This window comes from Mobula birostris, chromosome 19 (assembly GCF_030028105.1).
Source record: "Mobula birostris isolate sMobBir1 chromosome 19, sMobBir1.hap1, whole genome shotgun sequence".
Lineage (NCBI taxonomy): Eukaryota > Metazoa > Chordata > Chondrichthyes > Myliobatiformes > Myliobatidae > Mobula > Mobula birostris.
The window spans coordinates 20,175,460-20,202,225 of record NC_092388.1 but is presented as its reverse complement, the minus strand read 5'-3'; the positions used below and the strand labels follow the sequence as shown (position 1 = coordinate 20,202,225).

General features: G+C 43.4%; 1 protein-coding gene across 2 annotated transcripts in view; it reads right to left on the bottom strand.

Annotated features, from left to right (window-relative positions):
- limd1a (LIM domains containing 1a) overlaps positions 1-3,879 on the bottom strand; it is a 49,930-nt gene extending 46,051 nt beyond the window's left edge. Inside the window, exons 1-2 of one of the 2 annotated variants that reach the window (XM_072283029.1) lie at positions 3,544-3,879; positions 1,202-2,456 (exon numbers count right to left, since the gene is read on the bottom strand). In XM_072283029.1, the coding sequence (XP_072139130.1) occupies positions 1,202-2,312 (1,111 nt within the window). In that variant the 5' untranslated portion in view covers positions 2,313-2,456; positions 3,544-3,879. The other variant, XM_072283030.1, reaches the window with a different exon arrangement.
- Positions 3,880-26,766: the final 22,887 nt, after the last annotated feature.

Here is a 26,766-nt window from a genome sequence, read left to right as displayed (position 1 = left end):
GGTAAGGGAGGAAGTGTAAGGGCATTGTAGCACTTGTTCCGCTTACACGGATAAGTGCCAGGAGGGAGATCAGTGGGGAGGGATGGGGGGGGACGAATGGACAAGGGAGTTGTGTAGGGAGCGATCCCTGTGGAATGCAGAGGGGGGGGGAGGGAAAGATGTGCTTAGTGGTGGGATCCCGTTGGAGGTGGCGGAAGTTACGGAGAATAATATGTTGGACCCGGAGGCTAGTGGGGTGGTAGGTGAGGACCAGGGGAACCCTATTCCTCGTGGGGTGGCGGGAGGATGGAGTGAGAGCAGATGTACGTGAAATGGGGGAAATGCGTTTAAGAGCAGAGTTGATAGTGGAGGAAGGGAAGCCCTTTTCTTTAAAAAAGGAAGACATCTCCCTCGTCCTAGAATGAAAAGCCTCATCCTGAGAGCAGATGTGGCGGAGACGGAGGAATTGCGAGAAGGGGATGGCGTTTTTGCAAGAGACAGGGTGAGAAGAGGAATAGTCCAGATAGCTGTGAGAGCCAGTAGGCTTATAGTAGACATCAGTGGATAAGCTGTCTCCAGAAACAGAGACAGAAAGATCTAGAAAGGGGAGGCAGGTGTCGGAAATGGACCAGGTAAACTTGAGGGCAGGGTGAAAGTTGGAGGCAAAGTTAATAAAGTTAAATACCAAAACATACAATGAATGCAAAGGTTGTGGTGACAGAACCAGCACCGTTGCCAACAAATACTAATTGCAGCTGTTAAAAAACTTCATCCCATGCCATGGTAATCTTTAATCAACACTGCCTCTTGGACAGCAGAACAGTTACAAGAAACACCCTGAAATTGGCAGAACACTTAAGAACCTGCTTAAATGGATACAATTCACACAGTAATTCTAGTCAATAACCTCCACTGACAAAACTTTCCAGAAAAAAAAACATGGAATGATTTTTACTACCCTACAAAATAAAAGGGCTCCAAGCCAAGGCAGGTGACTACTAGCAGGTTTTAAGAAATATCTAAGAAAGAAGTTTGGGAAGGAATCCAGAGTTGGAGCCTTGGTAGTTTGAAGTCACGTGCCAGCAATTGAAGGGCAGAATCGGAGAAGAGAGATTTGAGAGGATTAAGAGGGCTGAAAAAAGTTTGGGGGGGGGGGATTGAAAGTAAAAGAATTTGCAAATAAGTGATCAAATTAGCAACAGATATGTCAATGAAAGCTTACCAAAATACTCTGCCTTGGGGTGTGCATCCAATTCTTGCTCCAGACGCTCAGTGAGAGCTTCTAATTTTAATTCGGCTGTTGACAGTCCTGGGTCCTGCTGCGTGAGGAGAGGCTGACAGGGCAGGCGCACCTTAGAGGCAGGGTCCTGGGGGCTGTAATCTGGATCGTGGTTCAGGGTTGAGGCTGGGAGGTGGGTTGAGGCTGGGAGGTGGGTTTGCGCTGGGGCCAGGGAGCTAGCACAGGAAACAGCCCCAGGGTGGGCCTGAGCAAAGGTGTTATCGGGCAGGCCCATGGCCAGACTGCCGGGTACGCTAGCAGGTCTGGGACCAGCCCGACACGGCCGGGCATCAATCTCGGAGGCGCGATGGTTGAGTTCGGACCAGTCCGGGCCAGGGTTTGCCGAAAGGGATGGGCTGCGTTGACTGTGCTGGGGTAGTGCTCGGTGCTTGCCAGATTCACTGGCACCTGAGGCAGAGTGAGGGTTGACCTGGAACGGGATTACCTCTTTTGGACCGGAGGAGAGTTGATGGGTCTCCAAGAGACTGGACCGAGGACTGACCAGGCTGGAGCTCGAGTCGCTCTCCTGGTGACAGCTTGACCTGGGGCTTGACTGGGAATAATTTGGGGCACTCGAGTGAGGGCCATGGGGTTCAGGCCCAGAGTGTTCAGTGGTAGAACTCTCATGGTTAAGGTTGGGCCTGAGGGTCAGGTCTTGAGAGTATCGGTTGGATAACGGCTGTCCCGGGTGGCCAGGGAGGTTGGACACTGGTGTGGCAGACACTGGAGGCTTGGCTCCAAGCTCCCCACTGAGGCGATTCTGAGGCCGGGTTCTACCAGCAGAGGGCGCACTCTCGGGATCACCGGCCATTGGGCCAAAGCCGCCGTTGACTCTGGCGGCAGCCCCCTGCGGATTTCCCATCAGTAACATCTCCTGTTGCCTCTGCAGGTGGATCCTGTTCATTTTGGAGGCGAATACCCGCCGGGTCTCCTCGAACTCAGGCTTGCAAGCCTCCTTGTTAACCCTGAAGAGCCCATCCTTGGACGCTTCATACATATTCAAATCCTCAATAAACTTGCTGGCCTCCAGCCCCAGATCCTCGTACTTATCCATGTTTCAGTCCGGGTTGCACCTTCACCCCGCCAAGCTCACTGCCCACGTATTTCTAGCGCCCCTGGTGCGGTGCCGTAGGAGACTGTGCTAACAATCTCATTCAGGGTTCACAAGCAACTAACGGTGCAAAACCCTAACAAGTGCCTGTGGGGAGAAGAGACAGAGAAACAGAGTTGAAGTCTACAGGTCCATTAGGTTCCCCCAGCCCCCACCCCGAGCTAACTACTTTTGCCTTGTCACTGGGAACAGCAGAATGCTGAAGAAACTCAGAGGATTAGCCAGCATCTATGGAGGCAAGAGATGTATTTCAGCCCACGAGACCCCACATCATAACCAAAAGGGTGTAGGGAGGATGGTGAAATAGAGCAGTACATGGGGAGGAGGGTAGAGGGTGCTGGAAATCTAGAGCAAACACACACACACAATATACTGGAGGAACTCAGTGGGTCAGGCAGCATCTATGATGGAGAATAAAGGGTCCCCTGAATGGTCCCAGCTCAAAACGTCAAATGTGTTTATTCCGCTTTAGGGGACCCCCTTATCCCTCCCCATAGATGCTGCCTCAGCGGTAAGTTCCTCCAGCATTTTGTGTGTAGCACCATGGAAGCTTTGATTTCACACCCCTGTTTACTGGAAATCTTTCTCAGTCCTGGTGTAGGGTCTTTCACCAGTTCCCTCCAAAGAGACTGGCTAACTCGCCGAGCTGTACGCTCTGTTTTTGTTCCGGACTCCAGCACCTGCGGCATTGCAGTCCTCAATCCCGACAGGCATTAAACCCTCCACAGACACTTCTCGAACTCCGGGATGCGCGAAATCCCCTTCTGTTTGCCTCCAATCCCGGGATGCGTTAACGCAGCCCCCCTTCTCTCTCCTCTCGTTCCCAGTTCCAGGGATACAGGGGCCATCCCTTCTCTCCCGCTCCCCCCGAGTTCCCGGCTCTCCTGCCTCCACACCCATCCCCAGCCCCGGAATATGTTAACAATACCCCCCTTCTTTCTCTCCCCACCCAAGTTCCCGGCCGGGATATGTCAGCCTCTCCCCCATACCCCAGTTCCCAGGATACGTTAACCAACCCCTTCCCTCCATAATTTCCAAACAGGATACGTTAACCCCAACTCCCGCCTTGTTACCTATCGAATGAAAAAGCCCAAAAGCTGTCCCATAAACTCCGCCGTGGAAAAATCACTTCCAAAGCAGCATTGCAACATCTGGAAGGTTGCCGAGCCCTTACCCGGATCCCCCTGCACACACAGCGGGGCGGCCGTCCCGCCGCTCTCCTCTCTCCTGTCGATCACCGGGCGGCTCTCTACTCTTACCATCCCATCGCCCACAAACAGCCACGCAACGCGGAAGCCGGCCGGCCTCCAACTTTTCAGTCAACTTCCCCGAAGTTTGATTTTCTTTCTAGAAACAGAAAGTTAAAAGCCTTGCCACAGACAGCAGCGATCGCCAGGCCAAAGCCGCAAAAAACTTCCAACACCAACGGCCAGAGAGTAACTGGCACCCACCGAGGGACAAGGCAGGAATGTAGCACTCGGCAAATAGTTCAGAGAGGGGCGGACGGACACCGACCGGGAGGTGTTTCGCTGGAGAACGAGTGCAAATCAATGCGCTAGCAATCTTGGTCTTAAAGAGAAACCCTCCCGAGACCCCGCAATTCAAAAAAAATCTTACCATTCATAAGAAATAGGAGCAGGAGTAAGACATTCGGACTGTCGAGACTGTTCTGTCGTTCAATAAGATCATAGCTGATCCACTTATGTGTAACTTTCCTCAACTAAACCCACAAAAACAACTTAACTGCCCAAGTACTCTTATTCAGTTTTACACATTTTACATTTTTGTCATCTTACCGAGTGTGTCCACTTCTTTTCGAAGCCTTTTTGCATCCCTATCACAATTTGTATTCCCATCTAGTTTTTTTCCCACCAAGATCAATCTTCAAAATGTTATATTTGATTTTCTCAGACAAATGGTTGTTAAAGATTGCAAGTGGTTCAACCCCAATACCAATTCCTGCCACACATTACTGACCACATCCTGCACAACTCAGAAAGACCTGTCTATTTTTTTTGTTGTTTTCTATCTGCTAACCAACTCATAGCCCACGTCGGTGCATGTTTTCTAACTTAATCTTTTCTAACCCTGTCCTGTTTCAGAAAGCCTTACCAGAATTCTGACACATTCCTTCCAGCTGAGGCAACCCTTCACCTGCGAGTCCCCCTGGGGTCGACTGTTGTATCCTGTGGTCCCGACGCAGCCTCCCTACGTTGGTGAGACCCGTCATAAATTGAGGGGCCGCTTTGCCGAGCACCTCCGCTCCATCCGTCAAAAACTGATTCCCTGTGGCCATTTTGATACCTATTCCCATTCTTGTTCTGAGATGTCAGTCCATGGACACCTATTGTGTTATGATATGGTCACTTAGGGTAGAGGTGCAATACCTTACACGCTGTCTGGGTGGCCTCCAACCTGATGGCCTGAACATTGATTTCTCCTTCAGGTAATTTTTTTCCCTCCCCCTTTCCTCTTACTCTATTCCCCACTCGAGTCTTTACCTCTGCTCACCTGCCTAACACGTCCCCCGGTTCCCTTCCTCTTATGGTCTACTATTCTCTCCTATCAGATTCATTCCTCTCCAGCCCTTCACCTTTCCCACCTGACTTCAACTATCTCCTTCCAGTTATCCTCCTTCCCCTCGCCCCCACTGTTTTATTCTGCCGACTTCCCCTTTCCTTTCCCGTCCTGAAGTGCCTCAGCCCAAAACGTCAACTACTTATTCACTTCCATAGATGTTACCTAACCTGATCAGTTCCTCCAGCATTTTGTGGGTGTCGCTCCAAACACAGGGCATCCATTGGTTTCCCCTCACCTATACCACCTATAAAGAACTCTAAACATAATTTCCTCTCAAAATTCTAGGTTGATTCTGCTCAATAAAATTATTTCAAATAGTTGTTGTTGTATTTTCCCCATTGTCAATGTTAGGTTACAAGGTTGGTAGTTACCTGTTTTATTTCTCCTTTTGTTTCTAAGCAACTTGCCCCTAATTTGTAGGAAACATTCCAGAGGATGGTAACCTGGCAGGGGATGGTATTGGGGATAACCTCTCACTACCTATTAAATTCTCCCAATGTCATACGTTTCAAATAGCCTCTGCCAGCTCCTGGCCTACACGTGTGGCTCAGCTACCAAGCCCAGCGGAACCATTTCTACCAACAGGAGAAGGGGCAAAAGTGTGTTACTGGCACCCTAAAATTCAAGCAGATGGGGCCGCGTCAGCAGTGATTGGCAGCTTATTCAGGAGAAGAGAAAAATCTGATCTCAAACCTCTGCTGCCTTGCAGCTATACCCACTCATGGGGAAGGTTTCGGGAGTAAATTCCGAAGAAGAGCCCGGAGCTGGAGTCCCTAAGGCAGTCCTACATGTGATTTCAACACTGATGGGCAACTCCTGTAGTGCTGCCAGTGCTAGACGGTGTCAATTTCTGTCGTTCCTCTGGATTCATCAGCTGCATGGAGGAAGGGTGGGGCCGCTACGCGGGCAACATCTTGCTCTCAGTACCATACTGTCCAGGATTGCGTATCATGTACACAGCTGGGATGCAACGTCCATGGTCGATCCCAACCAATGGAGGAGCTCAATAAACTGGCCTTCCACTGCTTCCATTGCCACCTTGTATAAAACTCTGGGATGCAGATAATTGGATGTGGGGATTCATCAGATTTAGGCTCATTAACCTATCAAGAGGTATTTCTTTATTCACACCAATTTCCTTTACTTCTGAATATTTATTCAAATACGAATAATTTTTAGTATCTTCTTCCATGCTATTATTTAATTGCTCAGATATTCCCTCTTCGCCCACTATAAATTCAGTCTGCACTCAATCTTCGGTTCTTTATGGCTCCTGGGGCACTGACCGGCCATTTTCTGATATCCCAAGGATGCGGCCAAGAAGCTGAGCGTGCCCTCAGGGTGCTGAGGCTCTGCGGCTCTGGGGACGAGCAAGTTCTATACCTGTGTCGCCGACTGAAGCTTCGCAGGAGAAAACTGAACAGCGGGAACAGCGGATCAGCTGTCGGAGGCCTCTGTACTCGGATCGCCCGCTTTCTCTCGTCGGTGGGGGAGAGTTTGTTGCCGATTCTCGAGTGGGTGAACTCGGGGGAGAAAAAGCTATGTGGCAGACTTTACCATCATGTTTTTTTTTGTTGCCTTGTTAGTCTCCCCTCTCGCTGTGTGACACCCCTCTGCCCCTTTAGCAGGGAGAGAGAGAGCCTGTGGATGCCAAATTGTCCGGTGAACGAGTCGTTTTTGTTGTACTGCTCAGGATCATGGTCTTTTTTGGGGTCTTTGCTTGGAGGCTGCTGATGCTTTGTGCATAGGAGGGGGCATAGGGAGGGGTTCTGGAGTTCTGACATATTTACTGTCACTCATTCTTTGGGACACTTCTGTTTTCGTTGATGACTGTGAAGTGTAAGAATTTCAGGTTATATACTGCATACATTCTCTGATATTAAATGGAACTACTGAATTCTCTTCTCCCTGTCATATGCCTTCACAAAGTCTATTCCCTCTTATGCACCAGTCTTACAATCTGGTGTTAAGTCTCGTGCTAGTTTAATCTCTAATTTTATTTCCCCTTCATTAATTTCTCAGTCGTCCTCTGCTGAATTCTAAACCACCTGCAATCCTCAGGTTTGCTGAATTTTGGCCCAATTTTTATATTTAATTTCTCCTGTAGTCCACTTCTGGGTTGCTTTTCCTGTTGTGCTTTTGTGCTTAAAGGAATATATACTTGCTGCAAATCATGTACGATATCTTTGAATGCTAGCCATTGCCTAGCTCCAGCCATACTGTCTAATGTGGTTTCCCCACCCTTTATACATTCATCGTTTCCTTTGTTTAGATTGAAAACCCTGTGTCAGATGGGAAAAGCAGATTATTAGCAGAATTTAAATTCCACATCTGCCATGGTGGCATTTGAACTCAGGATTCTAGTTGTTAGCCCAGTTCTTTATATTAACAGGCTTTTCATTTAACCGCTACGTTGCCATCGTACTCTGAAAATACTGGGCTACAGTAGAGACAATGCATGCAGAGGCTTAACCGAATGATCTAGAGACATGGGATGAAATCCCACCACAGTTTATATTCAGAAAATGCCAACTCACTATGTTTGGATCACTGAAATGAAATCTGTGATGTAAAATAATGCTGATGCTGAAAATCTGAACATGTCCGTCAATCTCTCTTCACGCTGACACTGAAGCAGAACTTCAGCCCACGAACTCCACACCAACTATCAAGCATCCGTTTATACCGATGGCATTTTATCCTCTCTCCATTGCCATTGATTCTGCCACTGCACTGTACTCCCCTACACACCAGGGCCAATTAACCTGCAACCCCACAAGTCTTTTGTGGGCAGAAGGAAAGTGTTCTCCGATTTTAAACCTGAAATTAAGTTGACTCTGAAATGGGGAATCATAGAATCTAAGTGCGACAGCACGGAAGGAGGCGATTCAGCCTATCCCGTCAGTACCAGCTCTCTAGCAGAACAACCCATAGGCCCTTTCTCAGTAATGTCACTAAGTTTTCTCACCATGTGATGATCCAGTTCCCTCCTGAGGGTCAGAATGGAACTTCCCTCCTACCACTTCTGCAGACGGTGCATCACAGATTCCAACCACATGCTGCACAAAAAGGGTTTTCTGTTAATTCTCTTCCCTTTTATTTCTTCCTATGGCCTCTCATTCTGAATTTCTCCATGAAAAGGAAAAGCCTCCCACTATCCAGACTCCTCATTACTTAATATGCTTCTATCAGATCTCTCCTCAGCCGTCTCCTCTGCAAAGGGACCAGTCTCAGACCAAGGGAGCAACATTCTAAAGGTCAGCCAATTGATCACTTACAAATTTACTTGTCAAGCATAGATTCCAATATACCAAGGCCAGGGCCACTCTGATTCATTGAAATTGGGCTCCACCAATTAATTTTTTTTGCGTGGCTCCTTTTTCTTTTACACAGCTAACCCATACCTTACAATATCCTAATCACTATCTCCTAAACATTCTCCTACTGTATCTTGCTATATTTGACCCACTTCACTTTCAAGACCCAGATCTAGCAATGCCTCCCATCCTTGTTGTAATAGAGACAGATTGTGAATACAGTTTAGAATCTCTTCATTATCTCCACTCTTAATACTATTACCAACCCAGTTACAATGGGATAATTAAAATTCCTCATTGCAAGGAATGAAAATAAGACCATAGGGTTTAGGAGCAGAATTAGGCTATTTGCCCCATTGAGTCTGCTCCCACCATTTCATCGTAGCTGATTATTCCCTCTCAGTCCCAATCTCCTGCCTTCTCCCCATAACCCTTCATGCCCTGACTAATCAAGAACATAACACCATAAGCCATACCTATTAGGCCACACCTAAGTCTGCTCCAAATACTCTATAATCTACCTGAATAGTTGCAGTGTTATTTGCTGCTGACCTATGGAATATGCCTGGCAGTATTATTTCTCCTGAACTGTTTTTAGCTCTAATCAAAGAGATTCTGCCCTTTGTCACTCAAGACTTTATCCTTCTCCAGCAATGTAATATTCTCTTTAATCAGCACAGCTACGCCTTCTCCTTCCTAAACATTTTTTTAGCCAGGAATATTTCATGCTCCAATCCTACCTCTTTCTGAGCCAGGAGTATGTTATTATCCACATTTCATATTCCTATCTGTGTATGTAATTCACCAATCTTATATACTACAATCTGCACATTCCCACACGTGTACAGTAAACTCATTTTGTGATATCGCTTTCATTTTTATTGCCCTCATTAAAAGCCATAAGCTGTCCAAATCTTGTATAGTTTCTGCATTTTTGCTTTTACTTTCAGCCTTTCAGTTCACTTCAACCGAATGTGCTGCTGCTTCTTACATTTGTCTACTCTGTCCCTTCATGATACAGTCTGGATGAGATTTCCCTGCGCTTTCCTTTCAAGATTACACACTCATTTAAACCCTTACCTTGTGTTTCTAGTTTAGCTATTTTCTCATTCGATTTGACCCTCGTGATATTGGTGTTTTAATGACAAATTTAATTGAATTGAATTTTTTCAATTGCTCTAGTGGAATTTGAACTCCAGGTCATAGCTCCATGCCCCTGGATGACAAGTCCATCAAGCTGACCACTCTGTTCCCCATAGCTACATCTGGGTAGAAACAGTAACTCTCGGCTAGTTAGAAAGGTTTACTCTATTCATCAAGGATGTGCCAATATTGGGTTTCCCTCCTTTCTTTTTGGAGTGCTCTTTTGTAAATTTTTGGGTGTTTGGGAGAGCAAAGTAATGTCGCATTGAAGGGAACAATGAATGCCTGTGACCTCTTTCTCAGAGTCTGATGTCAGAACCTCTTTCATGAGTGTGAACCCTCACAAGGTGCCAGGCCCTGAAGGCGAACCTGCTAGGGCACTTAAAATCTATGCCAACCAATTGATGGGCATGTTCAGGAACATCTTCAGTCTCTCATCGTTGCAGTCTGAGCTTCCCACCTCCTTCAATAGGATGACAGTCATACCAGTGTCCAAGAAGAGCCGGGTGAGCTGCCTTTCAGTTGGGCCAAAGGGCCAGTTTCCGTGCTCTGAAATGACTCTCGCCCAGTTGCACTCACATCTACTGTAATGAAGTGCTTTGAGGGAACGGTCATGGCCAGAATCACTCCTACTTTGGCGAGGACCTGGACCCACTGCAATTTGCCTATCACCACAATAGTTCTACAGCGGATGCAATCTCCCTGGCTCTCTGTCAGCCTTAGGATACCAGGACAATAGCAATACCCACGTCAGGCTGCTGTTTATTGATTACAGCTCAGCTTTCAACACAATCACACGCTCAGTTCTAACCGACAAGCTCCAGAACCTGGACGTCTGCATCTCCTTCTGCAACTGGATCCTTAGCTTCCTCACCAGGAGACCACAGTCAGAATGGATTGGGAATAACATCTCCGCCTCGCTGACAATCAACACTGGAACACTTCAATAATGTGTGCAGCTCCTCTCTCTACACCCACGACTGTGTGGCTAGGCACCACTCAAACGCCAGTTACAAATTTCCTGCTGGCACAGCTATCGGTGGCAGAATTTTAGAAGCCGACAAGGAGGCATACGGAAGTGAGGTAGATCAGCTGGTTCAGAGGTGTCGTATCAACACCTTTGCACTCAACGTCAGTGAGAGCAAGGAACTGATTGTGCACGTCAGGAAGAGTAAATCAAGGGAACACACACTAGTCTTCATCGAGAGATTGGCAGTGGAAAGGGTGAGCAGTTTCAAGTTCCTGTGTGCCAATGTCTCTGAAGCTCTATTGTGGGTCCAACATATTGATGCAATTACAAAGAAGGCATGACAGCGGCCATGGTTGAGGAGTACTGGCTCGTCCCCAAAGACTTTTGCAAATTTCTACAGGTGTACCGCGGGGAGCATTCTAACTGGTCTGGTATGGAGGGGCTACTGCGCAGGATCAGAAAAATCTGCAGAAATTTGTAAACACGACCAGCTCCATCATGGACGTTAGCCTCCCCAGCACTGAGGGCATTTCAGGAGGCAATGCCTCAAGAAGGCGGCATCCATCACTGAGGACCCCCCCTTACTCAGGACATGCCCTCTCCTTATTGCTACCATTAAGGAGGAGGTACAGGAGCATGGAGATACACAGCGTTTCAGGAACAGCTTCTTCCATCTGTCATCAGATTACTGAATGGACAATGAACCCATGAATACAACTTCACTATTTTGCTCACTTCTTTGTACTACTTAATTATATATTTATTATAATTTATAGTTAAAATATGTATTGCAATATACTGCTGCTGCAAAACAACAAATTTCACAATACTGTACATGTCGGTGATATTAAACCCGATTCTGCTAAATTTCCTTCTCTAACTTCACACCATTGCAAATGAATTAGTGCAATGCTTTCTACTTTCAAAATCTGAAAACAATAATGGGCAAGTATTTTACTGCTAATGCTTTGAATGCCAGTAAAAATCCCAAAATCCAATGTAACCAGAAATGGATTTATTCAGATAGCCTAACTCCTTAGTCCCACAGAGATGACATGAAAGGAAAGGAATGTCTTTCATTGCTCGGGCTAACTATCTGTTGACTATTATATTCAGCTCCCCCACATTCAGGTCAGCTGAATTTAAAGAGTGTTTTTCTCCCACGAATAATCTCTGTTGCTCACCGTGAATGATGGCATGGGGCTTCTGCTTGACTTTATCAAAATTCTTGCATCTTCACCCATCCATTATACTCCACAAATCCCAGGCAACAGAAGTTGTGCTTGATTGCAGATAAGAAAACAATCAAAAAGGAATCAAAGCAATCCCTGAGCTTAAGCCTCATTTTAACAAACATTGAAACACATGTAGGCATCAGGAGCAGGAGAATGCCACTCAAGTCTGCTCTGAAGTTTGAAAGCATCATTGTAAACTCAACTCTGCATTCCTGTGTAGCCAGGTAACCTTTCAACCCCTTCGCTATTGTGAGTACAGTACTGTATATCTATTTATGCCTTAAAAGTGTTCAAAATTCTGCCTTAAAGATGCTCCACTCAGGACCGTTTGACAAAGACAGAAAACTGCCTCATCTTTGTCATAAATGAACAACCCTTTATTTTCAAGCAGTGAACCGAAATTCTAGACTTTTCCATAAGAGGAAACAGCCTTTCTTCATCCATCCTGCCAAGACTCCTCAGCATCCTACATATTTCAATTAAGTAATCTCTCACTCTTCCAAACCCCAGTGGAAAAATCTTACAAACTGTTATTAAAAGCTAATTGACCTCAGCCTGTACATACTTAACACCAATTAGAATTTGTGGTCTAAAATGGCTGCTCCCTTACAAGAGAGCAGTTAACCCCTTTGAATTACATAGTGTTAAGTGTCAGTCCTTATAAAAACAGGTGTTAGCATTACAGAGAATGTACAGCACAGAAACTGACTGAAGTTCAAATTGCCCATAATCAGCATTTATGTTCTTTGAAGCTTCCTTTTCTCTTTATGTCATCTCCCACATCAACTTAACCTTCCGTCCCTCCTCCCTCATAACATTGTCTAACGGACATCAGTAGGAGATTAAGTTTAGTGAAATGCAATGAAATTTAATGCAGACAGCATTTATTACAGGGAAGAATGGGATTTCTTTCTGATGTAAAAGATGAGAAGAGGGTCCATTAACTGAATGTGACAGAAAGTAATCAGGATATATATTCACATGGTGATCAAAGGTAGCAGAACACATTGACAAGCTTATGTTAAAAATGGTTCTTTACACACTAGATTAACTTTGATAATAATTTTCATAAATTCAATATCACTTGGGATAAAGAATTTCCAGAGTACTGCGGAAAGAGAATGGAGAAAATTTCATTAGAACACACTCGGTGGCCACTTTATTAGGTTCACCTCTATGCATGCTCTTCAATGCCAATTATCTAATCAGCCAATCAATTGACAGCGATTCACCGCATAAAACATACAGACATGGTCAAGAGGTTCAGTTGTTGTTCAGACCAAACATCAGAATGGGGGAAAAAGAAATGTGATCTAAGTTACTTTGACAGTGGAATGATAGTTGGTACCTGATGGGGCGGCTTGAAAATCTCAGAACTGTTGATCTCCTGGGATTTTCATGCACAACAATCTCTAGTGTTTACAGAGAATGGTGCAAAAAAAAAAGAACAAACCAAAAAAAAATCCAGTGAGTGGCAGTTCTATGAGCAAAAATGCCCGGGTAATGAGAGTGGTCGGAGGAGAGTGGCCAGATTGGTTCAAGTTGGCAAGTAGGCGCAAGTAACCCGGATAACCAACGTTACAACAGTGGCGTGCAGAGCATCTCTGAAAGCACCACATGTTGAACCTTGAAGTGGATGGGATACACCAGCAAAAGAGCAGAAACGTACACTCAGTTGACACTTTATTAGGTACAGGAGGTAAAGTGGCCGCTGAGTGTATGTCACTCAAAGGGCCAGCTCAACTTTTTGATATGAAGAAGGGTCTCCTGTACTGATTTATGCTCATATGAATTACATTTATATTAATCATTTTGACCATACCTCAGGGTAGTGAGTTGACCTTGAATTCTATATTGGACTTAATAGTCATATTTATGCATTGAATTTACCATGAGCTGTCTCTTTCAAATTCATTATGAAGGATTAACAGAGAAGTATGTGTGAAGCAATCTAAGATGGCACTTGAGTGAAAAAGATAGCTGCATAGAACGTGGTAAATCATCAGATAACAATGATATGTAATGGCACTAACAGAGAAACAGCTGAAAGAGAAGGATGGGGAAATTTATATTCCTGGATAGAAGGTACTGGAAGGTAATAATGTTGGTGAAGAGCTGAGGAAAGAATCCATTTGCTTTGAATTAACTACTACTACTACGTCGACTGAGGCCTCGGGGGCCGGCGTCGGGCATTTGAATTAAGGAACAAAGGAACATTGAGCAAAAAGCAAACTCCGGAGGAACTGAGCACGTTGAGCTGAGACTGTGACTCCACTGGTTTTATACAATAGGGAAGCACGTACTGGGAAGAAGATGGGGGGAAAACGCAGAAACATATCAGAATGACAGAGAAACGTTAAGCGGGTACTTCAATTATCCCAGGGATAGTAACAAGCAAACAGCAGAAGAATGGAAGAGAATTTTCGTCTGATCCAGTGACTGGATCACAAAATGAAGGCTGATACTTCAGTAGAGCACCAAGACAGTGCAGCATTGTAAGACATGCCATCTTTCACTTCTGATGTTAAACCAAGGCCCTCTTTTCTCTTTCAGATGAATACCAAAGATTCAACATCAGTGTTTCAAAAGGAAGTCTCTCAACTTTCTCGGCTAGTATTTATCTCTCACTCGAAGTCACAAACAAATTCCATTGCTGGTTGTGAGAACTTCCTCTGCAAATTAGCCATATTTCCTATGATGTAGCAGTGATTATGCCTGATCACAGAGTGCTTTGGGATGACGGGATGACCTGAAAAAAACATGGAATATGTTTATCTAAATGCAAATGCAGATTCTTTTTCCTGATCATTATGTTAACTGGAATATACTTCACTGGATCAGCAAAATTAAAACACAAAGGCTTATTAATCACCATCCCACACTAGGCTTAGCACCACTGGTAGGTTATGGCTTACCATGAATATAAAGTCGGTTTCTCATTTTTGCAGAAGGAAACAATGGATGATTTGCTGCAATTTATCTCCCCAGATGGGACAAATCAAAACCAAGCTGCTAAATCAGGAATAACTTTTGTACTGGGGTGAATGGAAGAAAAAAGCTTACAAATCAATACAAATGTATAATATTTTGAATATCTCCACTATGGCGCACACAAAGACCATAAGATAAAGGAACAGAATTAGGCCATTTGGCCGATTGAGTCTGTTCTGCTATTCCATCATGGCTGATTTATTAACCCTCACAATGCCATTCTCCTGCATTCTCTCTGTAACCATTGACCCCCCTACTAATCAAGACAAAATTTTGTTAAATGTATATACTTCACAACATAGGTTAGATCACATCTGGAATCCTATCCATTTATCAGATCTTTATATTAGAGGAAAAGGATATGAAGGCATTGGACAGAATGAAAAACGATTTGCAAAGATGATACCAGAACTCAAGTTAGGACATCAGATAAAACCAAATAGATTGGGATTCTTTCTCGTGGAAAGAGAAGGTTGAGATATACATTAATTAAGTTAATTTCTGAAAACATAAAAAGTCTGTGCAAGCTAAAGACAAACTGCTTATTTGGTGCTCCAGCTAACAATATTCTCTGTATCTCTGGCAAATGGTCAATTGGGAGACTGTGACCTTATTTGAACAATATAACAAATGATACAATCATAGAGTTACATTGCACAGAGTGAAGACAAAATTCCCAATATGTTAAATATCAGACTGTTACATACTTATCTCTAAAACTTGCTGGAAAGAGGACAATACTGCAATCTTTATCTTTCCTTAAATTGGCATGATATTTGGTAATATTTAGATAGCTGATAAGTCATAATAGCTGACAATCTATCCACTTGGCAATATGCATGATTTTGTGACTGGTGGTGATTAACAAAATAACTTCTAAAGTTCAGAGAATAAGTTCAAAGTTCAAAAGTAAATTTTATTGAAGTACAAACATTATACATCACCATATACATCCCTGAGATTCGTTTGGTTGTGGGCATACTCAATAAGTTCAATAACGATAATAGAATCAATGATAGACTGCTTCAACAGGGCGGACAACCAGTATGCAAAGAAAACCCAAACTGTACAAATGCAAAAAGAAAACAAAAAGAAATAATAGTAATTATACATAAATAAGCAATAAATATTGAGAACGTGAGATGAAGAGTCCTTGAAAGTGAGTCCATAGGTTGTGGGAACAGTTCAGTGTTGGGCAAGTGAAGTTATCCCCTCTGGTTCAAGAGCCTGATTGTTGGGTAATAACTGCTCCTGAACTTAGAGGAGTGAGTCCTGACTCCTGTACCTTCTTCCTGATGGCAGAAGCGAGAAGAGAGCATGACCTGGGTGGTGGGGGTCCCTGAATATGGAAGCTACTTTCCTGCAACACCTCGCCGTGTAAATGTACTGAATGGTGGGGAGAGCTTTACCAGTGATGGACTGGGCTGTAACCATTACTTCTTTTTAATGAAAGTAGTTTGTTGGTGAAAGAATTGCAAGCTGCACTGCTAGAAAGTAGCAGTTGTTCCTGTAAAATAGCATTAGGATTCATTCAATTTCCTATTGTATGATTCTGTTTTAGCCATTGTGGCTCAGTGGGTAGCCCCCTTGCCTCTGAATTAAAAGATTCCAAGTTCAAATTCCACTCTGAGGAGCTGGGCACAAAACATAGAATGACATGGCCAGTGTCACTATGTTTCATATATCATCTTCTGAATGAGACATTGAACTGAGACCTAGTTAGACTTGACATGGAGAGAATGTTTCCAATATTGAATGAATCTAGGAACAGAGGGCACAGCCTCATAATGGAATTACATCCCTTTGGAAAAGATACAAGGAGGAATTTCTCTAGCCAGGGGATTGTGAATCTCTGGAACTTATTGCCCCAGATGGCTGTAGAGGTCAAATCATTGGGTACATTTAAAGCAAAGGTTGATAGTTTTTTTTGGTTAGTAAGGGTATCAAAGGTTACAAGGAGAATGGAGAAGAATGGGTTTAAAAGGGAAAATAAATCAGCCATGATCGAATGGTGGAGCAAACTTAATGAGCTGAATGATCACACCCTGCTCCTGTGTTCTGTGGTCTTATGGGACCCTGTCTCTCGGTTAGGTATAAAAGTTCCAATGGCAATATTACAAAAGTTCTGTTGGAGGATAAAATGAATGAGGTTTAGCTGGGATTGCAAATGGCCTTATTGAGGATACATCGGAATACCAAGTACAGTTTCAGTGCCCAGATCTGGAGACCGACATATTGCCTTAGAGTTGGTGCAGTGTGAATTCCCTGGCTAAGGCGGCTGTCCTGTAAAGAATGGTTGAGGAAGATCAGTCACATCACTGAATGTTAGAAGAATCAGAAATGATCGTGTTGAGGTTCAGTGAAGGATTCACAATACTTAAGAAGAGGCTTTATTTTATTTAGAGATACAGCACAGTGACAGGTCCTTCCAGCCCAATTACACCCATGTGACCAATTAACCTACTAAACTGTATCTTTTTGGAATGGGTGAGGAAGCTGGAGCATCCTTGAAGAAACCCACATGATCATAGGGAGAATGTACAAACTCCGTACAGTCAGCAGTAGAATTGAACCCAGATCTCTAGCGCTGTAATAGCGATATACTAACCACTATGATCCTCTCAGTGATGAGTCAGTAACTGGGAGCAGAGTGTCAGGAATGAAGTTTGGCCATTTAACACAAAGTTGGAAATGAACTTTCGGAATTTCCTGCATTCTGGCACATGTACAAAAGACTTGCGCTCCGGAACTTGACCCTTGCTTTTTCAGCACAGCTACAACACTGGCATCTCCCCAGCTATGTGAAAGATTGACCAAATACATCCTGTCCACAAGACGCAGGGCATACAAACTGGCCAGTTATTGACCCATTAGTCTACTCTCAGTCAACAGCAAAGTGATAGAAGCAATGGTCGATAGCGCAGTCAAGCAGCAGGAGGTGTAAGGCACTCCTTCACTAGCCCGCAGGTCACCCCTGGGCAAGGTGCAGGACCTGCTTCACCCTCTGATCAGGGTCACTGAAGCCAAGGGAGCAGGTGATGGATGCACACTTGAGAAGTCGGAGCACATCGCAAGTCTTGGTTACGCCAGGCAGACAGTCTCTGATGGGTATTGGCAATTTATAAACAGTGTCCCCAGCCACTATCAATACTCTTCAGGGAACAGGCATACGGGGCTGTACGGCCTATCACTGCTCCCGTTTCTTCTCTTTCTTCTTCGGGTGTATATATTTAGACCACATCTCACATAGATTTGAAAATGCAGAACACCATCCTGCTATTGATAACGTGGCAGATCTCTAGGTGAATCCGCTGTTAACAGAGTACAGCCTGGCCAGCGATGTCTTGAATCAAAAATATCCCCTTAGCAACATGTGGCCTGTTTGCAGAGAAACTACAAAACATTATGGACAGAAATTACTCTAATTTTATACTCAATTTCCTCAGTGGAATTTCTATTGGATGAGTAACCCTGGCTGACAAAGTCAGTACCAAATGGAATTGCTGGCATTCAGCCACTTGATCTGAAGCAATTTGCATGTTTGCACGAATGTACTGAGTCCCAAGCATGTGGACAGATTTGGAGGCTGAAATCTGTTAGTTTCTTGGCTTCCATGGCCTAGATATGTTGGATTTCCCCTGGGTACAGGATCTGAAGGCCTGCAGATTTCAATAAGTGCATGGCCAGGAAAGGAGATGAGGATGCTCAGCACATGCAAAAGTCAAGCAGCGTCTATGAAGAATAAGCAGTTGACATTTCAGGCTGAGAACTTTCATCAGTAACTCAGATTCAGTTGCGTCACTGTCTGTAAGAAGCTTGTATGTTCTCCTCCTGATCACGTGGGTTTCCTCCAGGTGCTCCAGTTTCCTCCCACAGTCCAAAGGTGGGTTAGTAGGTTAATTAGTCACATTGGTGTAATCGGGCAGCACAGATTCGTTGGGCCAGAAGTGTCCGTTACCATACTGTATTTCTAAATAAGTAAATAAACACTAATAAAATATATCATGAGTCTTGATGAAGGGTCCTGGCCTGAAACGTTGTCTGTTCATTCCCCTCCATAGATGCTGCCTGACCTGCTGAGTTCCTCCAGAATTCTGTGCACGTTGCTCAAGATTTCCAGCATCTGCAGAATCTCTTTTGTTTAAGATGGTATTGCTCTTGGTTTTAAATTATCTTGCTTCAAGATTTTTAATGATCTCTAAGTGGCCTTTAAGTGTTAAATTTTATGTTTTCCTTTTTTAACCTTATTTGGACGTAGTACAACATCATAGAACATATATGAGCATTGGCCCATGATGTCTGTGCAGATTATGATGCTAATTTAAACTGTAGTGTATATCTAGCTTCATGTCATCTATAACTCCCAATTCCCTTTCCGTTCATGTGTCTTTCCAAATGCCTCTGAAAGTTGACTGTCCTATCTGCTTTCACCATTTCCATGGCTGCATGTTCTAAGCATCTACCATTTTCTGTGTGGAAAAGAATGTAAATCTCCAGTGAACTTTCTCCCTCTCATCTTTAAGATATATCTTTAGTCTATGACATTTTTATCCTGAGGGAAAAAGACTCTGACTGTCTGCTCTTTCAATGCCTTTATATTTCTATCAAGTCACCTCCTCATTCTCCAACGCAATACAAGTTTGTCTAATCTTTCGTTATAGCTAGTACTTTCTAATCCCAAAGTTCAAAGGAAATTTATTATCAAAGTACATACATGTCATGATATACATCCTGAGATTAATTTTCTTGTGGGCATACTCAATAAATCCAACAACTATAAGAGAATAAATGAAAGGCTGCAGAACAGAGCGGACAACCAGTGTGCAGAAGACAACAAACGGTGCAGATACAAAAATAAATTAAGAAAACTAATTATACAAAAATAAGAAATAAACATCAAAAACATGAAATGAAGAGTTCTTGAAAGTGAGATCAAGGAACGTCCTGGAGATCCTCTTCTGCATCTGTTTGTGAAGCTTCTGTATCTGGTATAATGCAACAACCATAACTGAACACTATTCTGAAAATGTGGCTTGGCTAAAGTTTTGTACAGCTGCAACATGACATCCCAACTTTTATGTTGACTAACGAAGGCATTACATTTTACTTTAAAATTTTCAAAACAATTTTTATAATTGTTTACTTAAATTTTTTAAATATTTTAAATGTCTATATATAAAAGGCACCTGAAGTATTAAAGTGACAAAGTTCTGTTGCCAGCAGTGGGGTTATCAGAGTGTTTCAAGCACGGAACCTCCATATTTCACTGCCATTCAGACCTCACTCCTGAATTGATGAACACACAGGGCCAGTGAGACAGACCCTGTCCATCCCACTCAGGGAAAGTTGGGAGTGCAGTTACTGCAGGCAGTGGACCAGGTCCAGCTCCAACCTATTTACTACATACAGTACATCATGCCAATGCCAACACCCTGAGTAAAATAATCCAACATCTTTGATCAATGTAGTGGAGACATGAGTTCAAATCCTATCAGAGCAGCCAAGAGCTTTAAAATGTTAATCATTTAATTTGTTAGTTAGATCTTGATAGAACTGTCATTAAATTATTTTGGGATTGGGAAACCACTATCATTGCCTGGCAATTGAAGTGGCCTATTGGGTTTAAGAGACTTTAGGATGCACAACAAATGCTAAAAATCAAAACTACAGATGCTGGAAATCTGACAACAGAGGCTGATATTACCATTGGTGGTTAGATTTCTTGAATTAATAATCTATGAAAGACATACAGTATAGAAACACACAGTCCAGCCTCATAGGAATCTCCTTTATTTTAGCCCTTCATCAGATTCTCTTTTCTCAAATGCAATTGTCGAATTTCCTTTTGAAACAGTCCAGGCTCTCTGGCTGGATCATTTCTTATGCTCCACACTGTAGCAGCTGACATTGCAAGACAGAGTGATTACTTCTCTGTGGCAGCTGATGAATCCTCCTGTGTGGAAGCATTTTCTCCACATACCATTTCCAGTACATATCTGCAGAAACCTGTCATGACCTCAGCATGTTTCAAGGAACTTCACAGAAAATTACTTCTTCTGAAATCTGACCACTGTTTTATGTAGGAAACATAGCAGCCAGTTTGTGTATAGCAAGCAGTGTGATGATTGGTTGAAACCAGATGATCGGTTGAAACCAGATGATCGGTTTCAGTGACTTTAAGTGAAGGATAAATACTGTCCAAGACACTACAAGAATAACTCCTTTTTTTTCCATTCACAATCATGTTGTCTGGTATACTTTATGTTCACCTCAAAGGAAGACAGGAACGAACTTAAGCTAAAATCTAATTCAAAGAGTGTGACCCCTTTTGACACACTACTGGATTTCAGCACTTATGCTTGGAGCAGGACATTAACCCAAAGCTTTTCACTCAGTCAACTAACTAGAATCCTCTACAACTGTATCCTTTCCTTCCAAAGCAAAAATGCACAAATCTCTTCAACCTGTCAAGATGGAACATATTTCAGTGGGTTAAATTCTGGAGAGAAAATTAGAGGTAGTAATTGTGTTATCACTTGAGTTGAGCATGGTGTTCTCCTAAGAGATCATTCCCTGGATGGAAATGCCTATGTATGATTTAGTTTGACGTGAGGAATCTGATGCACGGGCAGCCACCACATGGTTCTGGTCAGAACCGGGGTCAGAGTCCGGTGGGGTGGAATGCAAGACAACTCGAGACCCTTCACTGCTGCAGCCCTCTTCGGTCTTCACAGTGTTGTGATGTGTCACCATCCTCTGCCAGCTCCACCACTGGATCGCTCTTTGCCTGGATCCTCCCCCTTGACCTACCACCATGGGTGACCCTCGCAGGAGCTAAGGTCCAAATGACAATGCCTTAAGGATCTCAAGAACTCAGAAGCCACGACAAGGTGATGATCCTCAGTGAAGGAAATTAAAGGTAAGATGGCAAAAATCCCCACTCGTTTCAGGGATTTTCGTGTATTTAACCACAAGCACTACTGACATGGCTTGCTCTGCTGTTGCCCATTTTATGAAGCCTTTCTATGAAATACTGTAAACTGAAACTCATTGTAAATGTAATATTATTTATAAATTTCATGTACAATAAATTAGTCTAATGTTTACAATATAGATAGTCCACCATCTAGAAGAGGCATGTTTAAAAAGTGCATCTGCAAAATTGCAGCATCTAGTAAACAAAATGAAAGGCTTCACAATGTTGTTCCCGGTTCATAACATTGCATTAATAAATAGCATTTGAGAAGTGAAATCGTTTTAGGAGAAGCAAGGTTTGATAATAGGAGTTTTTGAGACATGGAAAACATTTAATTCACTCTGAAGTTTATAGCTGTTTCTGCTCATATGATTTCAGATAGTTTTAGATGCATATTAAAAAGTGTTTCTGAATTTAGTTGAAGGAGTTTGAAAGACAGTAGGTTTAATATGACTATGTGTCAAAGGAGCATAAAATCAGAATTATCACTTATGTCATAACATTTGTTGTTTTATGGCAGCAGTAGACTGCAAATACATAAGAACTACGTTAAACTACAAAATAAATAAATAATGCAAAAGAAACAGAATAACAAAGTAGTCCAAAACACACCAAGAGAAAATCTGCAGATGCCGGAAATCCAAGCAACACACGCAAAATGCTGGAGGAACTCAGCAGGCCAGGCAGCATCTATGGAAAAGAGTACAGTCGACGTTTCAGGCTGAGACCTTTCATCACAACTGGAGAAAGAAAAGACGAGGAGTCAGATTCGGAAGGTGGGGGAGGGAAGGAAGAAACACAAGGTGATAGGTGAAACCTGGAGGGGGGCTTGGGTGAAGTAAAGAGCTAGGAAGTAGATTGGTGAAAGAGATAAAGGGCTGGATAGGAGAGGGCAGAAGGCCATGGAAGAAAGAAAAGGGGGAGGAGCACCAGAGGGAGGTGACGGGTAAGTAAGGAAATAAAGTGAATGAGGGAAATGGGAATGGGGAATGGTGAATGGTGAAGGTGGGGGGGGGGGGGGAGAGTTACTAGAAGTTCAAGAAATCGATGTTCATGCTATCAGGTTGGAGGCTACCCAGATGGAATATAAGGTGCTGTTCCTCCAACTTGAGTGTAGCCTCATCATGACAGTAGAGGAGGCCATGGACTGACATATCAGAATAGGAATGGGAAGTGAAATTGAAATGGGTGGCTACTGGGAGATTTTGCTTTTAGTGGCGGACGGAGTATAGGTGTTCAGCGAAACGGTCTCCCAATCTATGTTGGGTCTCACCGATATACAGGATGCCACATCGAGAGCACCGGATACAGTAGATGACCCCAGTAGCCTCACAAGTGAAGTGTCGCCTCACCTGGAAGGACTGTTTGGATCCCTGAATGGTGGTGAGGGAGGAGACGCAGGGGCAGGAGCAGCATTTGTTCCACTTGTAGGGATAAGTGCCAGGAGGGAGACCAGTGAGGAGGAATGAATGGACAAGGGAGTTGCATTGGGATAACAAAATAGTGTTCAGTTTCACGGACTGAACAGAAATCTGACAGCGGCAGGAAAGAAGCTGTTCCTAAATCATTGTAAACAAACAAGAGAAAATCTGCAGATGCTGGAAATCCAAGCAACACACACAAAATGCTGGATAAACTTAGCAGGCCAGGCAGCACCTATGGAATAAAGTACCGTTGACTTTTTAGGCCGAAACATCAACTGTACTTTTTTTCCACAGAAGCTGCCTGGCTTGCTGAGCTCCTCGAGCATTTTAAGCGTATTGCCCTAAATCATTGAGTGTCAGTCTTCAGGCTCCAGTTTGTCAGAGCTTTGGAAAAATTATGAAAACACATGCTTAAGATAGATTATATTCATTAAAGCATCAAATGAAGCAGTAAATTTCCTTTGTTTTACTGATAGTATTTATTAGATCTTTTGAAACTAAAAAAGGCCAACAATTTCTAGGTTCATTCCTAAGTAAATTCTGACCTAAAATTGGCCACCCAGTTTTGCTTTGTATTGAAACCAGATGGAATGATAATCCTCCTGTCTTCTACATGACCAGCTTACATTGATATGTTGGATGTGTGTGTTGTTTGTAAGGCCAGCAGTTATTGCTTATCCTCTTTTATCATTGAGTTGAATCAGTAGTGTAGCAGTTAGCGCCTTGTTTTACAGCAACCAGCAATCACTGCTCAGGGTTCCATTCCCGCCTCTGTCTGTAAGGAGTTTGTACTGTCATGTGTGATGCCAAGCAGAGCTACCGGATGGATGATGCTAATGAGAGAGATAATGGAAGACAATGGAGAAACATTCAAAATGCTAATAAGAGAGAAGAGAGAGATTAACAAGAAAGAAACACAATTCAGATATTGACAGACCGTTTGCTTTGAACCTGAACTGTTTGAAGTTTGATGGACAGATGATACCCCAGCAGGGGGATAAAAAGAGGTTTGCTAAGGCACGGGACGCCACGAGACCCTGGAAAGAGCAGTGTGCCCCCACAAGTTGGTGAGAGTTTGGAGGACCGGTTCGCGGGAATTGGTCAAGAGGCTCACAGGGTGTAAAGGTACGATCGGTGGGAACCTGGGGTGTGTGTCCGCCCTTGCCTGGGTGCCGGGTTCACCGCGGAAGAACGATCATATCCGGAACAGAGGGGTCACAGTCAGTGACCACAGCGGGATTATAAGACATCAAAAGGTCTGCCTGAAACCAACTGCATCTCTCATTCTCTCTCTCTTTCTCCCCAACAGTACAACAGCGATTACTTCGAACTGCACTAAACTGAACTGAACTCTGCTTCACTTAAGACGGATCATTTTACCCCTAGACTGCGATAGAGCTTGGTTGATTCCTATTAACCTATTTGTGTATTATCATTGCTAACCTGGTACATTTATATCCTTGCGAGTAGTGTACTGTATTATTTCTTTAATAAAACTTTATTAGTTCCTAGTAGTCACAGACTCCAACGAGCACTCCACTTCTGCTGGTTTGGCAACCCAGTTACGGGGTACATAACAGTACGTTCTCCCCGTGACCATGTGGGTTTCCTCTGGTTTCCTCCCACATTCCAAAGATGTACAGTTAGGGTTAGTAAGTTGGGGGCGTGCTATGTTGGTGCTGGAAGTATGGCGGCTCTTGCGGTCTACCCCCAGCAGAATCCTTGGATTGTATTGATGGTTGATGCAGAAACAAGGTTTTTCGCAGTATGTTTCAATGTTTCAATGCCCATGTGGCAAATAAAACTAATCATTATCTGCGTTAGTAGTGAACTATGCAGATGTTCAAGAGCAGTTACTCTCACAATGCTAATTGGAATGAGTTCCTGTATTTGGATCTAGTGCCAATGGATGAACACCGATTTATTTCTAAGTCAAAACAGCATGTTATTTGGAGGTGGTAGTGTTTATACTGTATGTCGCCTTTTTTGTCTTTCTGTATTGTGCTAATCTTGGGTTTGCAGGGACCCTACTAAATACTACTACTTCATAGTCAGGTCAGGGCCTTGCCTTGCTACAGGTACCACGTAGCCCAGTACCACCTGTCTCGGGTCAGGTTGTCGGCCACTCAATCGGCTCACCCCCTGGTGCACTTCGGTTAACCAGGGAGGAGGGTGTGTAGGCACCCAGCAGGACTAAAAACAAAACCTGTCAAAGGGCGGATGAACTCTTTGTGAGTCTACGGCCACCTACTGTCTGTGTGAGGAGTGGTGCGCCACACAGTCTTTCGTTTCGCGCCTTGTAAGGCAAGGCAAGACCCTACTAAATGGTTGTAACTCATTTTGTAAATGGGACACGCATTGTCATGGTTGCCAGTGGTAGGTGGTGTATTCCTTTTGAGCAATGGATAGGATGTCAAAAAGCAGGGCACCTTGTCTGGGATGGAGTCGTACGCTTGGAGGTACTCTCATCCACAGAAGTCAGAAGTACTTCATCACTCTTCTAACCTGTACCTAATTAATGACGGAAAGAATTTGGTCAGGCAGAGGGCAAGTCCCTTTCTGCAGGATACCTGGCCTGCGACAAGTGGTTGCAGCTTCTTAACCACTTGATCCTTTCTGCCATTCAGTACAATTGATCGCTGACCCAAATCCATAATCCTGCTTTTGTATAAAGTACATTAAGATCCTTAGTTATTAAAGATAACAATTGAAAAAAGAGGAGTTGTCATTTGTGGAAATTACTTCCATACTTCAACTGGCCTGTACCTGTAGAAGTGTTTCCTAACTTAGTTTTTCAATTCAATACCAGGATACAGGACAATGCTGGTACTTATGTGACGGAAAGTTAAGAGTTAACCAGATTGCCGTAGACTGAAATTATACATGCCCTAGGAATAAAAATCAGCATTTCATTAACTTTGCTTCTTATTTTCTTTTCCTATCAATGACATCTTAATCATGCATGTAGGTGGATCCCAAATCTCTTCGGTCCTCCATTAGTTTGATTTTGTTAATCTAGGTCTCTGAAAAACATTTGAAATTGCCAATGAAAGCTATGTAAAATCCTGTTCTTTCATCTGCTCTTTGAACTTGCCTCTGTCCTTCTTCCTTTAAATAAACAACTCTTAGTTCAGTTTGAAAAATGTGGTTTGTTAGCAACATGTTTTTCTGGCCACTGGAGAAATCAGGGGCATTAAGTGATCATTCTACGCTGCTTTCAGGAAATCTTGAGCGGTGAATATGGAGTAATTGCCCTGAGTCATACAACATTCCATTCATAATGTGCATACACTTTTGTTCATCTGGTGCAGGGGAAATATTCCCTCTAATTTTTTTTTTATTAAAACAGCTGCGTGGACTAACTGTTGCTCTGAGCAGGAAATTTTTACACGGCCTGAAAACTACGCAGCACTAATTTTTTTTTGTTGAATGCCTACTATTAATATTTAAAATGAAAACTGAAAAAAATCACATACAGTCCTTTTGATTTTATATATTAATTGATGGGTATAATGAAATACAATACAACAATGAAAACTTTCATGTTTCATAACATTTTTCTTGCTGTATTCAATTTCAGCTGCATGGCAACAAAGGCTATGTGCACAGGAGTATTTCAGTTACTGCACAGCCATGCAACTTGGGGGTACAGCGGGCAGGAGTCTGCTCAAAGAAAATATTTTGTGATAAATAACAATAATGTATATGGGGGGAATTATCCAAATTTCAACAATCCTGAATTTCTACCGACAGCTACCTAG